The sequence below is a fragment of the Pteronotus mesoamericanus genome, unplaced genomic scaffold (genome assembly GCF_021234165.1).
Source record: "Pteronotus mesoamericanus isolate MK-2021 breed Mesoamerican mustached bat unplaced genomic scaffold, CSHL_Meso_final contig_20, whole genome shotgun sequence".
Lineage (NCBI taxonomy): Eukaryota > Metazoa > Chordata > Mammalia > Chiroptera > Mormoopidae > Pteronotus > Pteronotus mesoamericanus.
The window spans coordinates 79072823-79089288 of NW_026555085.1; the positions used below are offsets into that span (position 1 = coordinate 79072823).

General features: G+C 37.1%; 1 protein-coding gene across 1 annotated transcript in view; it reads left to right on the forward strand.

Moving 5' to 3' along the window:
- The window catches only part of LAMA2 (laminin subunit alpha 2), a 525989-nt gene that overhangs the window by 473980 nt on the left and 35543 nt on the right, over positions 1–16466 (forward strand). The window contains exons 50-52 of the mRNA XM_054569946.1: positions 8065–8227; positions 8899–9043; positions 15502–15640. Coding sequence (XP_054425921.1) covers positions 8065–8227; positions 8899–9043; positions 15502–15640 — 447 coding nt within the window. The remainder of the gene's footprint in view (positions 1–8064; positions 8228–8898; positions 9044–15501; positions 15641–16466) is intronic.

The window sequence follows — 16466 nt, forward strand, 5'->3', positions numbered from 1 at the left end:
TGTTATGACATCTGTTTTGAAGTCTGTTTTGTCTGATACAAGTATTGCTACCCTTGTTTTTGTTTTTGTTTTATTTTCATGGAATATCTTTTTCCATTTCTTTACTTTCAGTCTGTGTGTATCTTTTGTTCTTGTAGACAGTATAAATATATGGGTCATATTTTCTTATCCATTGAGCTATCCTAATTTTTTTTATTGGAACATTTAATCCATTTACATTTAAAGTGATTATTGATAGGTACTTATTTATTGACATTTCACTTTTTATGCCTATGTTCCTCTCTATGGACATTTCTTTTTTATTCTTCTTAAAGAAGGTCCTTTAACATTTCTTGCAATACTGGTCTGTTAGTAATAAACTCCTTTAGCTTTTTTTCTTTATTTGTCTAGGAAGCTCTTTATTTTACCTCCAATTTTAAATGATAGCCTTGCTGGATAAAGTAGTCTTGGTTGAGGTTTTTGCTTTCATCACTTTGAATGCCAATCCTTTCTGGAATGAAGTGACTCTGTTGAGAAATCAGTAGAAAGCCTTATGGGGAATCCCTTGAAGGTAACTATCTTTCTTTTGCTGCTCTCAAGATTCTCTTGTTATCTTTAACTTTTGCCATTTTAGTTATGATATGCCTTGGTGTGGGCTTCTTTGGGTCCATCTTGTTTAGGACTCTCTACACTTCCTGGATTGTGTGTCTTTTTCCTTCACCAGGTTAGGGAAGTTTTCAGCCATTGCTTCTTCAAACAGTTTCTCAATTCCTTGCTCTCTTTCTGGTATCCCTATGATGCAGATGTTGTTATGTTTGATGTCATCCCAGTGGTCCCTTAGACTTTTCTCACTGTTAAAATTATTTTTCTTTTTGTTTCTCTGCTTGAGTGTTTTCTGTTATCTTGTCCTCTAAATTTTTTATTCAATTCTCTGCTTCATCTAACCTGTTGTTGATTCCTTCTAGTGTATTCTCCATTTCAATATTGTATTCGTTTCTGACTTTTTAAATGGTTTGTATGTCCTTTTTAATGTTTACCATCTCTTTGTTGAAGTACTCACTGAGATCATCTATTCTACCCCTAAGGTCCTTCAGCATCCTTATAACCATTGTTTTAAACTCTGCATCTGGTATCTTGATTGCTTCTTTTTCGTTTAATTTTCTGTATATTTATCTTGTCCTTTCATTTGGAGAATATATCTTTGTCTCCACATTTTATCTGCCTTTTTGTGTTTGTCCCTGTATATTAGGTAGATCTGCTATGATTCCCAAACTTGTTACAATAGCTTTATGACATAGTTGTCTTTTGAAGCCCAGTGGAACAGAATCTTCCAGATTACCTGAGCTCAGTGTTCCAGGAATGTCTCTTGTGTGGACTGTATGTGCCCTTCTGTCATAGCTGAGTCTTGAATGCTGTTGGCCCATTCGTGGGTGGTGTTATCCCTCACGTTGATTGACTATAAGAAAACACCTCGATCACCATGCATGAGTTCCTTTGCAGGGGCTGCCCTCCAATGTGGAGTTGTTCTCAACAGAGTCTGGTTCCTGCCAAAATATCCTTTGGGTTTGCTGCTTATATGCCCAGTTGGGTCAAGCTCTGGTGTGGACTGAAGCCCACCACTGACTGTGTTGGTTCTGGTGCAGGTTTAGTTCAGACATTGTGTTTAATTGGCCCTAGGCTACCTGTCTGGAACTACCACACTATTCACTCTTTTTGGCTACATCTACTGGACCGGAGTATGCATGGGAGGGGCCAACTTGTGTACAGGGGTTGGCTTCCTCCAGCTCTGAACCAGAGGTAAATCCATAAAAGGACTAAGGCCCATTGAGGTCCACCTCCACCTGTCAGTTACTCTGCCATGCAGAGGTTTCCTGATCTTCCTCCAGAGCCTTCTGAAGAAAGACTGTAGAGTAGGCCCAGGCTGGCTGAAACCCACAAACACTTCCACAAGGCATGAGCCGGGTAGAGAGGATAAACAGGTGGGGAGGATAGGGCTATTGGGTCTCCTGCTTGCGGGTGGCATAGTTAGGCACTCAATGGGAGGAAAGTATTCCCTACTCCAGACCCAAACCACTCAGTCTCTGCCAGACTCTCCAACCTAGTTCTACCAAAAGGAGCACATCGTAGGTTCATGTTGGGTGCAGCCAGCCATCCCCAATGCAGGAGCAAGCTCAGCAGGATGAAGCCACCAGGACTCGGGAAGACAGATCAAAACAGTCTGCTGTTGGGGTTGGTGCCAGACAAATCTTCAGGAGGGAGGCAAGCATGTCCCCTCCCCACAGATCCACAACCACACAACCCAGCATCTTTCTGGGTCACCAAGGAGAGCCTTGGAGAGGGACATGCCCCAAAGGTCCCAGTTCTGAGTAGCACTTCTTTTCCCCTGAGCAACTGAGCTGAGCAGGCTGGGGCCACAGGGACTTGGAAGGACATATCAAAAGAGTCTCCCACTGGGAGTAGTGCCTGCCCATCCTGCAGGAGCAGGGCAAGACTGGGTCCCGTTCCAAAGCCACACAGCTGTTGACCCTCTAGGATTCTCCTCAGGGCCATGTGACCCAGATCCTCTTTTCATGACTTCCATATGCTCTGAGTCACCCTCCCTGTATTGGAGCCCCAGATGAGTGTCCTAGAACAAGATTGTCTGCCTTGGCCTTTTAAGAGAGTGCCCGGGTTTCTAGCAGACTTGCTTCTCAACCAGGTGGACAGAGTCCCTACTGCTTTACATGGCCAGATGCAATGTGGTCTCCTCTTTCTGGCTCTAGTGCTCTGGGTTGGGGAATCCGGCCTGGAAATGAGATCCCACACTCCTCATGGAGGACTTTTGCAGCTGAGTTATCCCTCCAGCTTCTTGGCTGCAGGGGCCAGCCCTCTCTGTTTCTCCCGTCTAACCAGCCTCAGTGTGGCATCTTTTGTAAACCTTTGGTTATAGTTCTTCTGTTCAGCTGTCTTTCAGATGGTTATTGAGAATGATTGCTTTATAATTTAGCTGTAAATCCAGTTTGATTCTAGGAGGAGGCGAGTGTAGCTTCCGCCTTCTCTGCAGCCATCTTGGAATCCTAATTTTTTTTTCTTAAAGAGAGCTTCTCTTCAAACTAATTAAGTTTCAGGCCTCACAAAGCCTGGATTCACACCACTTATATTTTCAACAAAATGTTGAACTCTGGTGCAAGTTTTAGCTTCTGCAGGACTTTTTCAAACAACACCTAAGGTTCTTTAAGTGTTTCCAAGTAGAAACTCATGGGCTTTAATGATTCTGCTTAAGTGGAGAGGAGAAGGAGCCAAGATAAGTCAGGAAAAAGTGCCGTAATACACATTATCAGTTGTAACAGAGAGGTTAAAATGTAGGCATTTTAAAGTATTTAACAAGCAAACAAACCATATATGGAGAATAAATATTCTTAGATAAATCTGAACAGAAGACGCACAATAATTAGCTATCAGTGGACGATTTCTCAGCATAAAAAACTTAGAGCTCACTATTCAACTGCACCTATAACCGTTAATTATATTAAATTAAATACATGCTATGTGTTTATACACACACACACACACACACACACACACAGCAATTCTAAAATCAGTAGGTGCTCAGGAGTTTGCATTTTTATTTCCAGTTTAAAAGGTATATGCCAGGACCCAAATTTGCCATTAATGTGGCAGAGTGCACTTTACATACTTTTCTCAGCATCTCTAGATTTTCAGAGAAGAAAGTGGCCCCCCCCAAAAAATTCTCTCACAATTCACTCTGACTTGTCAAAGTGGCATTGAGAACAGTTTGAAATCCTGACCCATTTAGAGTTTAAAGTAGTTTGGTTAAAAATCTTCAATAAAATCTAATATAGAATGTTGTCTCTAAAGTTCTTTCAATACAATGAAGACAATGAAGTCCACATTAATATCCTGCTACTCACTAGCTTTCCCTAAACATTTTTTGGTAAATTTATAAAAGACAACACCAGATTTCCCTAAATATTTCTTTGGTAAATTTATAAGAAGCATTTTTGAAAGCTTAGCAACAAAAATGAAAAGCATTTAAATGTTCAGCAGTGCATATCATGTATCAAGATAACATCACTAATTATCAACTCTGCAAAGATCTCCATGCCTTCAATATATAAATATTATGTAAATTAGTACAAAAATAATAGTATTCATATATATAGATATAAGGGTTTTTTCAGGTTACAGAGATTTACACTTACAACTTTCTGATAGTGGGATGAACACAACCCAGTAGTGGCTCTCAAGGAACTTATAGCAAAGAAGGGAGAAAAAGAGAAATACTGAAATAGTCAACATATGAGGCATAATAAAAATCCCTTTAAAAAGGTGCACTCTGAATCTATTACAATTATTTACACTGGGTTAAGAACATCAGATCTGCTTCAGGGAGGAGGAGACATTGGAGATGGGCCTTGACTTAGAATAAGAGTGCAGAAGACATGGTGATAGAATGTGAGGAGTATTCTAGTCCCCAAGACTAGTGAGAGCAAAGTTGGGAAGACTGGAAAGACTGTGTGTTTGTAGAAAAGAGTGAGTAAAATCAGTTCCGCTATATCACTTGCTTCATAAATGTGAATTCGCTCATACAAGATTGGCAAATGGGAAGATGATTTCAGAAAGAGACAGAAGGCACATAGGTTCATACGCAGTTCTTTCCAGCATATTAATGTTTGTACCAATAAGTGAAGACAGCTGAATGAATGCAAAGTATACTCACCCAGCTGAGGACACCAAGCTCAGGAATACTGGGCCCGTAACACAGCCTGCACACCGTGCCCGGTCACCCATGAACTTGTCCTGGGTTTGGCCAAGACTCTGTCTTGCAAGTCTTCAGTGTCCAGTTATCCTCCATAATTGTGCTTTAAAAATTATTGTTACATATTTATTTTTATTTAAAAATTCATTTAAATTATAATTTACATTTAATATTATTTTGTATTAGTTTCAGGTATATAGCATAGTGGTTAGACAATCATGTACTTTACAAAGTGTCCCTCCTGATATGTCTAGTACCCAGTTGGCACAGCACACAGTTATTACAATATTATTGACTATACTTCCTGTGCCGTACTTCACAGCCTCATTTCCATTTTGTAACTACCGGTCTGTACTTTTCAATCCCTTCACCCTTTTCACCAGTCTCCCAACACCCCTCCCCTTTGGCAACCCTAATGGTGCATTTTTACCACATCTGTCAGTCAGCGGACTCATTCCTTCTTTATATCCTTTGTCATCAAAGTGCCTTCACCTATTCCTTTTAAGGTAAAATTCTAAATTTACTGAAATAATTATGTATTTTTAAGTTTTCAACATACCTTTATGCATGATGCTAATATTTTGACCAAGACTGTTTTTGATTTTTTTGACTTCTCTGATTACAAAGTTGCATAAATTTGAGTGACTTGCCCCAATCCTATTTCCCTATAAGCCTTGGTATTTGTAGAAATAATTTTTACAGGACTCCTGGTATTTGTTTTCTTTTCAGGAGAACATAGATCACAACTTAACATAAAAACAAATCATTCCCGTTTTAGAGAAGAAATGATTATATCGGCAAGATAAAAAAGATGAGGCTATAAAACATAGACTGAGAAAATGTTATAGATGATCTTAGAATGTCAGTTTTAGAAATTTTCATCTATCCAGGAGTCAGTAGAAAGGATATAATTGTTGTTATTCTTTATAAAGAGTAATCTTTCAGGGATATTAAAAAAAAGAAGTGTATCTTATTGTTTTTTAATTTCTGAAAATCACATTAAGACTAAAGTAGAAAAGAATAACTGCTACAAGTAAAATTTATTTAGCTGAACACTGAAATGATGATGAAATGTTAATATACTAAATCCAAGTATGCATCTGCTTCTACAGTCAACAAGGTACATGAGGAAGGGTGTGGCTGTTCCAAATAGCTTAATCAATCCTTGCTAACTTGACCAGACGTCAAGGTTCAAAAGAGAAACCGAGACAAGTTAAGTTAGCATTTATTAATTATCAAAGGAATAGTTCTTTTCTTTGGAAAGGAAAAGAAAAACTCTAGTATAATGTTAGATTTTTAAATAGTATAGACTCTACCTGGAAGGACTCATTTTTTTCTACACCTCAATGTCACCAATTTAAAGCAAGATTATCTGGTTCTGGCCAATGAATTAAGTGAAGTAGGTTGAGCTACAGCTATATGTTTAGCTGTTCTGAGCAAAACCTCTTTCCCGCAGATTTGTCTTTTGCTTGAATAGGAGAATGTTCTATAGCATTGCAGTAGGAAGGGGCCTTAGAAATCATTCAGTAATTTAACCCTTTCAGCTCACATTTGAGATACTGTGGCCTGAAGTTTTGAGTGACGTCTAACAGGACCTTAGTGAGATTCCACGTCAGACTCCAGAGTCCCTGCATGTGATTTGCTAGTTTTTAATGCTATGCTGAGGAAGTAAACAGATCAAAGACATAGGGGCATCAAGGTATAAATATTTCAGAGTTTTTGTACAAGAAAATTAAAATGTGATATTTTTGTTTTGATTCTAATATTTATCCTGACATTGACATTTTATATTGTGTTTATTTTTGTTTTTTAATTGATAAGTAAAAAGCCACTGGGTCAACGGGTCCAGAAAACTGTCAACAGTGATTCTACGTCCCTTTCTGGTTGTCACTGGGAGCATGGCAGTATACAGTGCAAAATTCTAGTATTTGAGAATTTCAAAGAAATTTCTCAGTGGACTCTAACCAACATTCTCTTTTCTCAAATGTAATGCTCTGGAAATTAATAAATTTGTTATAATAATGAAGGCTAATCATAACCAATTTATTCCCTATCAATTATACAATTAATAGGTTGATTTAGTACCTCAAACTTTAGTTAGCACCTTCTATAAAAATTGAAAAAGCATCTTGAAGTTTACATTAGAAAAAAAAGTATGTCCTCATTTGATCTAACTTTAAATTAGATAAACGTAAAATTACAAAGACCTAATTATGAAAGACACAATAAGACTTTCCTTCCTTTTGTCTTGAGAATTTTATTCTCTGGTCCAGGAATAGAGAAAGCCAACTTGTCTAAAATGTGTAACAGTTCTTTGTCCACAAGTCCATAATATTTTTCCACTATTATTTTTCTCATTAACCAAGCTTTCATGCAAATAATATTCTAGGCACACTCGTAATATTTCCCAATATCGCCTCTCTACCCTCAAGTTATTATAACCCTCCAACTATAGAGATTCAAATGTACACTAATATGCAAATATTTAATGTTTAAAAAGTCTCTCCACAATTGAGATGACTCTGTAACAACAATTAGATAGATAGATAATAGATAAATGACATATAACTTCTCATTTTAAAAAGAAATCTTTTTAAATATTGCATTTACAAGACTTATCTTAGGCATATTTCAATTATTCAATCAATGTAGTTTCAGTGAGGCAATTCACTATCCTAAAACCTCGTTAGCCAAGTGTCATCCTGGATGCAGAGTTAGTACCTGGCATGGAGCCTGGCCTTCATTTCAAGCTGGTCTTGTAGAGCTTATATTCTAGTGAAGAGGACAGATCAACAAACACACATAAATGGAGGTGTCCTTCATTGTTTGAATTTAATCTGTTCCAGAAAAACCTATTGGATATTAAGTATTCAGGGGGTAGGGACCTATATTCCATTATGTTTTCTTTTCTTACAACTCTAATTTTGTACTTTTTGACCCCTTCACACATTTCATCTAACCCCCCTCCCTGTGATACATTACGTATGTTAGAAATGTAATAATGCATTTTTAACCCATTCTAAAATACCACTTATTCACACCACTGAGGGTCAATTAAAACCTCAATATAATCATCCACCAAGTACTCTAACAAAACATACAGCATTTAAAACACCAGTGGTAATGAAGTCCAGGTAGAGGATGATGGTTACTTGGTCTAGGGTGGTGGCCATGTAGATGGAGGGACGTGGAAGTATAGATGATATATTTGATATCGTTTCGGCCCTAGAACAGCTTACAATTGAATCTCAGAAGATAGTTTGATGTATTGAATACTGATAGGCCAAGTAGACATTGTCTGATTCATGTGAGATCTCTCTCTTCAGTCCTCAGGTGGAAGATAGTGAGGGGACAATTCAGTTTGATGGAGAAGGCTATGCGATGGTCAGCCGCCCCATTCGCTGGTACCCCAACATCTCCACAGTCATGTTCAAGTTCAGGACATTTTCTTCAAGTGCTCTCCTGATGTACCTTGCCACAAAAGACCTGGTAAAGATATGCACAGCTGATTTTCCATGATTGAAAATTTTTTGTTTCTTTTCCCTAGTATTCTGATACAATTATTAGTTATTGTCAAATTATTAATTATTGTTCAAAGGAGTCTGTGATAGCCAAGAGTGAGTGATGCAGAGAGCACTTATGTATTTTCATTGATAATACAGAAATAATTTAATTATTATTACTTATTTTCATTATAACTCCCCATATAATCCTTTAAGAGAAGGACCCAATGAAGATAACCCCAGTATAGAATCATGAAGGAGCAAAATTTATTCCTCAGTCTTCTTCTATAGACCTAACTTGAAAGATGATTCTAAATATGCTCATTGTTATTACTGGACTGATATTTCTTAGTAAATTCTTTCAGAGAACATACCTCTTAGTTTGCTTAATATGTTTTCAAGGGAACCAACTTTATACTCCTGTCATAAAGGGATACATCTTAGTAATTTAGTTGTGACCATTTACACCATGCTACTACACCCACAAATATTCACAAAATAGTAATACAGATTCTGTGCTCAAAATGGAGTTCAATTACAGATCAATACATTCAGTAATTTAGCCATAAGGCCCTGTTATAAACCCCACAAAGGAAGTGACTACCCACATATTTCTCTGTGTATCTAATTACTGGTGTATTTTTACTCTATTAATAGAAAGATTTCATGAGTGTAGAGCTCACTGATGGGCACATAAAAGTCAGCTATGATCTGGGTTCAGGAATGGCTTCCGTTGTCAGCAATCAAAACCATAATGATGGGAAATGGAAATCATTCACCCTCTCAAGAATTCAAAAACAAGGTGAGTTTCTATAGCAATAATGCACTATGAGCCTTAATCATGTTCTCCAAAGCTCTCATGTACCTAATCATGAAGAAGACCCTGTGTGTAATTTTAGGTACTCACAAATTCTGTGAAAAATTGATACAGTCATTTCTTTGGCTTAGATTATAGGTGGTTTAGGTTAGACATGACTGATTGAAGGGCCAAATGGTTCTCTGTCATTTTCTTTTTAAACTGAGAGCTTAATTTAAAAGCACAAAATTGTCTTACAACTTGTAAAATTATATCCTGCAGTAGGTTTAAAAAGGTTGTATTTTCTTCAACCCTCCACCTTTTTCTTCTTCATTTACTGAGACGTTTCCTTTATGGCCCACAGGTAGAATTGTAGGGGTTGTTAGAGCACAGCTACCTGTCCTTTGTTTTTTTAAAATGCCAACAATGTGTGTGTACAAATAAATGATTAAGAATGATGTAACATTTTCATGGTTCCAAGACGTTTTAAAATCATGTTCCAAAACATTATTTAATTTGATCATATCAGCAGGTATTTTGTTCTGGTGTTAGAGAAAGGGAAACATAGACTCAAACATCACAGATATATACATTGTCACAACCAAGACAGAAATCCAAGTCTATTAGGTTTAGTATGCTGCTATTGTGTATTTGAGTATAAGTTTCCTAGTTCTAAGTACTGTCACATTGCTAATATCTGCAAATGAAACTTTGATACTTCTGTTTATATAATTAGACCTAATTAATTGAGACCATGACAAAGTGACATTTCATGGAAAATTAGGTTAAACTTTGCACCCTCCTTCATTCCTGCATTTAACAAATATCTGTCAAGCACCTACTAAGGATTGGGTTGCCCAAAAATTTCATTTGTTTTTTTCTGTAAGATGGCTCTAGTAGCACTTAGTTGTCTTTAACTTCATTCAAAATAATTGTGTTAGACTGTATTGTGACAGCTGTCATAGCATCATGCATTTAAAAAAAAAAAACATCAAAATTGGTGAATTTTTGTGTAGCCATTTAAATGTTGAAGATAGAAGAAAATAAGAAACATTTTTGGCATATTATGTATTATTATTTCAAGAAAGATAAAAATGCAACTGTAATGCAAGAAAAGACTTGTGCAGTGTATGGAGAAGGTGCTGTGACTGTTCGAACATGTCAAAAGTGTCTTGCAAAGTTTCGTGCTGGAGATTTTTCTCTAGACGGTGCTCCACGGTCAAGTGGACCAGTTGAAGTTGATAGCAATCAAATCAAAACATTAATTGAGAACAATTAACATTATACCCTCTTGGAAATAGCTTACGTACTCAAAATACCCAAACCAATAAAGTTACTGGTGAAAATGTGTCTTTTATTTTACAGGAAAAAAAAAATACAGACTTTTTGGCCAGCCCAATACTATACCGGAACTAAATAAAGTCTATGGCAAGTTCTTAATTTCAAGGAGCTTGTAGTCTAAGGGGACGATAGGCAAGTAAATCAACAGTGAGAGGACAGAAAGCTAATTGCTGTGTAGAGCTATGCCTAGCAGCCTAGGAACCTCAGAAGAAACAGACATTTCAGTCAAACCGAGGTCAGCACCCAGGAGACTATCCCTGAGGTGCAATCAGAAGTTGAGGAGTTTGCTGGGGGGAAAGCACCTTTTGACATTTCTGAGAAGTGCGAGTCTGCAGTGCCTCAGAGAGCATGATACAGAATGCAGTGTTTCCCAACTGCTTTTCCCTGGAATATAAAACCATGGAGAAACCCCTTTTGTATAAAAACTGGTTGTGCACTTGTATAAATTAGAATACTGCTTAATACATCACTCCCGTATAAGAGAGCCATAATGCACGCCGCCTGTTGGAGGTTCTGTATAGCAGTTAAAACAATGTCTAACTCTGTTTGGCCCAACATCTCCCAAACTTCTTCGGTCACCAGAATCCTTCCATTCCTCATAACTAGCAGTCTGCTGAATACACTGTGGGAAGTGCTTAATAACTACAAGTAAATCCACAGGCTAGCAGGATGGACGTGGACATAAAATTATTAGATGAGGCGAGAGAGATACAGAGCCAGTTCATAAAGGGCCTCACAAGATAAGCTAATGAGTTTCAAGTTTATTGTGAATGCTACAGGGAAGTACCAAGAGTTTCAGGCAAGGGCGTGACACTGTCACACCATCAGAAATGTGCTTTAGTAATGTTTCCTTTACTAAAGGAAACAAAATACAAAAATACATCAGTGCCATTTACCAAGGAAATGGTAAAATGAATTCCACAGGAAAAATGAATTACCACAGGAAAAAGAATACGTTTTCTGGAAGAGACGCTGAGTTCTATGTTGGGCAGGTTGTGCTAAAGGGACTCTTACTATCTCTAGCAGCCTAGGGAAGCTGCATAATGGGCAGGCAATTAGTGGTGTGTACCTGAGGATCGGCAGAGCTCTAGGAAAGAGACGAATAACTAGGAGCTGTCATCATGTTTTCAATAGTTGTAGCTGAATAGGGATGAGAAAAGCCAAGCTGTCATATCTAGAATAAGATGATCCAAAGCCCTGGAGCCAACAGCAGTATCGAAGCGGTATATATAAAGGAAGATACCACAAAAAGGACTCTAAAGAAATAAATGGAGAAAGCAGAAAAAAAGGAAGGCAGATTTTCAGTAGATCATTCTGGAGGCAGAGTGACCAATTAGGTCTAATAATAGTCCAGGCCGGAGGTGAATGATGGCTTCAAATAAGAGCTGCAGTGAGATGTGGCACGAGGGGAATGCAAAACAAATCCACGAGCGATAACACTGTACAGTTATTAGAATGTCTAAAATGAAAAGGACTGAGCATACCCAGGGCTGGCAAGGATGTGGAGCAGCTGGAACTCTTACGTGCTGCTGATGAGAATGTAAAGTGGTGCAGCCACACTAGATAACAGGTTGGCAGCCTTCTTAAAAAGCTAAATACACACCTGCCTTATGAACCCTCCTAAGTATTGCCAGGACACAGGAAAGCGTATATCCATACAAAGACTTGGATTGTACCAGAATGTTCATAGCATCTTTATTTGTGATGCTTAAATAAAAAACAACCAATTCAAGCATCCATCCACAGGTGAATGGGTATACAAATTCCCACACAAAAGAATTATATTTAATGATAAATATAATGAACTTTTAATATGTCCATAACATGGATGAACCATGAAGCAGACAAAAAAAGGGTACATTCATGTGAAATTATAGATAAAATGCACATTATCCTATAGTCACAGAAAGCAGACAGGGGCTACATGTGGACAGGGCTGTGCAGAGAGGGACAAGAAGGGTGACAAAGAGGCATCAGGGAACATTTGGGGTGATGGATGTGTCCATATTCTTGATTATGGTGATGATTTCATGGACATACATATTTAAAAAACTGTCAAATTATATCCTTTACACATGCACAAATTATACTAGGTCAGTTCCACTTTGGTAAAACTGTGTTTTAAAGTAGGACAGATATTACAGGTATTTAGAAGATGAAATGAGTAGCGCTGATTTTGACTGGTTAGCTGTGGAATGGTGGGAGAAATTTCAGGATGACTGTAATTTAAAAGATTAAGTGGGGGTCATAGCACCACAAAATAAAATAAATAATATAGAATTGTGAGTAAAAAGATCATTTGGACTTGGAATATGTTTAGTTTGGAGTAGTGAGAAGGCAGGTACACGGATGATGTTGTCTTACCTGTTGAATGTGCATTTTTTGACAAAAATCAGGTTCAAGCATCTATGAGTTGTTATCGTTTAGAAAGCAGATATAACCTTGAGGGCACCTCAACAGCTAAAACCTGAGAAGGGGCCAAATGAAGGCACATGAGAGAACACAAACATTTCAGAAGTGTTCAAAGAAATAGGTCCTGGGAAGGAAACTGAGCTTGGCGATGAAAAGGGCAGAGAAGCTGGAGAGCTTGCCATTATGGAAGCCAAACGAGGAAACTTCCTAGAAGGAAAGAAATTCAACAATACCAAACACTGCATAGGTGTGGACTACGATAAGGACAGAAGGGCCCTGTCTGGTTTGGATGAAGCGGAGGCCACTTGGATTTTAGCAAAATCAGATTCCTTGGACAGGACAGGGATAGGAATTCAAACAAGGCTTCCGATATGTGGGTCCTCTCTCCTACTCAGTGACCAGATTAGTTGTTTTCCATGACTCATTCTCAACTAGTTGGTAAAAGTGCTGTCCCTTCGGATTCAAATGCTTCCTCCACCTCTGAAAGACTCAGTGGAATCTCCATCTACTACCAACAGAAGTTTGCCAGGTCCCACAGGGGCTTTGAGATGGACAGACATACAACTAAGAAAGATCGTTTGGATTTCCAATGGACTCAGAGAGAGAAAAAAGGAATCACCAAAGTAAAAACAATTCATTTATAATGACTCTGCATTGATTGTAAAATGTTGGTTAGGCCTCTGCTCTGTGTCTAGTAGTTAATAAAATCCTTATTTCCCTGCTTACCCATAAATGATGTCTGAACTCATCAACACTGAAATTTTATGTTAATAGCTATTCTTTAAGGGAAAGAAGTAGGGCAAGAAGTAAACAAAAGTGTTAGCATTTCAATGCAGTAACCATTTCATCACTATCACTCATGAAGTATCGAGTCCTTCCTTTAAATCAGTAAAAATATGCCAACCTATATCTCTCTGCCAGAATTAACGCTTGGGTCGGTGAGTTTCAATTCAATTGTGTTTCTGCTCTTTAATCAGTTCTTCTTAGAATGACTTCTAAAAATGCATATATTCACTCAGGGATAAGGAGGGAAACTACCTCCAGTCACTGGCATGCCTGAGATAGAGGCAGAATCTCATTTTCACGGACACCACTAAAATATGTACCAGGTCTGTAGAAAGAGTCTATCTTTGTGTTCCAGGCAACAGCCCTGTAAAGTCTTGAAAACAGTTTTTTAATTTTTTTTTATTTTAGCCACTGGCCAGGTCAAAAATATATGTGTGTATGAAATGAATATGTGTATAAAAGTAGATTTTAAAATCATAATTTGCTAAATATTTTTAATAAGACAATTATTTCTTAAGGCTTTTTGGTTGTTGTCTATATGTTTTTATAAAACTTTACTTTGAGGACATGAGGTCTTAATAAGGTTTGGGTATTTTATTTTGGTTGTTTTTAAAAGCAGTTATGTTTGGCTTTATTGAAGATTCTTCCATTTGGAATTGAAGGGCAGCAGATTACAATGGAATTTTGGAGTCTGATATTTTTTTTCCAAACAATACTATTCTAAAAGATGATGAGTTGAGAGAAAATAATAACACTTCATGGTCAAATAAATATGGCAAATACTTCTTGCTGTATGTCCCTGCTGGAGCATTACATTGCTTATCAGGACATTGAAAGACCTGGGAAGTCATAAAACGAAGATATAGTTTAATTTTTCTTAATCCAGTGTTTATTATATTTATTTGAACTAGGAACATTCAAGAAACTAGCTTTCCAAAGAATAAACATTTAGAAATGCCATTATAATCCATCTAGTTCAAATGGCCATTTTCAGACCCTTCCTAATTCAGATCTCATATCAAGCAAAGATTTGGAGGCCAAACCCGCCACGTTAGTAAACTAATGTAACAATAAGTATCAAGCAGCCAAAATACAGCCTGTGAAGCAGTTAAAGCCTGGACCTAAGCAAATATGGTGAGAAAACACATCATTCAGAAAGAGCCCAGCTTAACTCTTCAGAATAAAGGGAGAAAATCAATGAGTGAAGGGGTTTTCGTCCACTTGCTGAAGAAAGCAGTTTAAACAGGGAAGTGCCTCTCTTTTTTTCCCTTTTCCTATTTCTGAATTCTTATACTCATCATATCTGAACCACCTATAAGACCCGAGAGAAAGCAATTAGGCATGAAGACTGTACCTCTCTCACAACACTCAGCATCCTTCATCTAAAATGTAATTTACAATGGATGTGGACCCCATCACCTTGCAAAACCAAACTCTTCCCTGCATGCCTGTCCCATCTGCAGTACTTTGTGGGCGAGCCACGGCCCCAGTACTTCTGTGGATACCGAGGTATACAAAGGAGCCACAGATTCAGTATATTAATAACCTCACTCCTAATTAGATAGTGACCTTAGTATTAGGTAATTATCTTACTTGATTTTCTAACTACTTATCTATATTACAGAAAACTATGTCAAATGTTTCTTTGATGTTTGTCTAGCAAAACTTCTCTCTTATTCTTGATTGGTTTGCCTTCATTGGTGTTCGGGATATCATTTTCACATTCTCTTTGTGAATAGTTTAATAACATATTTCACTGATGTTTTTGTTTATGCAATTATTAAATAGTTGTATATAGTACAAGTGCTTAAGAAAGTCAATGTTAATCTGAGAATTCAAGTAAATTTATCTTGAAGTAACAGGGGTGGTATAGATGTGGTAGGTATTGCTGAAATAAAATGTTTAACTTCCTCTCTCTTTTACAGCCAACATATCAATTATAGATATAGACACTAACCAGGAGGAGAACATAGCAACTTCATCTCCTGGAAACAATTTTGGTCTTGACTTGAAAGCAGATGACAAAATATATTTTGGTGGTCTGCCAACACTGAGAAACTTGAGGTAATTTAATGTATATGCAGAGCTAAAAATTAAGTTTTAATTAAGTGGCCACTATGCTGACTGAAGTGCTGAAGTTTAATTACAACAGGAATATCATATAATCTTTTTTTTCTAGAATATCGTATAATCTTTAGTTGTAGAAATGCCCAGTCAAAAAATCATGTTGCATGCTAGAACACCAGGATTTAGAAACCAAAGGATTAACTTGATACTTTTGTTAAAGAGATGGATGAGAATCGCTCTTTTCCTTATAGTCACCTGATAAAAAGAATTATAGTAGTAATTAAAGGTGGAGACTACGGTTGAATGTGAATCTTGTAATTGCTGTTCTCCTTGCACATTCTCTGGAGATAATGACACACTGACATTGCTTAGTGTCCTGAAAATTAGTCAGTGTTCCAGGATGCTGAGAGTGTAACCTAGTCTATTACTCAGCGTTAGCGTGATAATGGCATTGGAGCTTTCCCATACACCTACTATTAAAGCTGTATTAGTTATCCTCATGCCCATGCCAACATTTTTTAAAATTTCACATGTTTTTTAGATTGCGGGATGGGAAGATATATGGATCTCATAATTTAGTTAGTTCAAAAATAAATACAAGTAAATAAAAAATGTTAGAAAATATTTCATGTGGTATTTAATTTACTGCTTGTTATAAAAACATAAGAAATAAAAGTTATAGGGTAGTTGGTGCTTGATAAATGTTAATTAAATTTAATTAAAATGGGATGAATTGGTGTGGTTAACCCATTTACTATAAATATGGGCTACCATGTTTTTAATTTTTGTATTGTTTTATTTAGCTAGTTTTTAATGGTTAAAA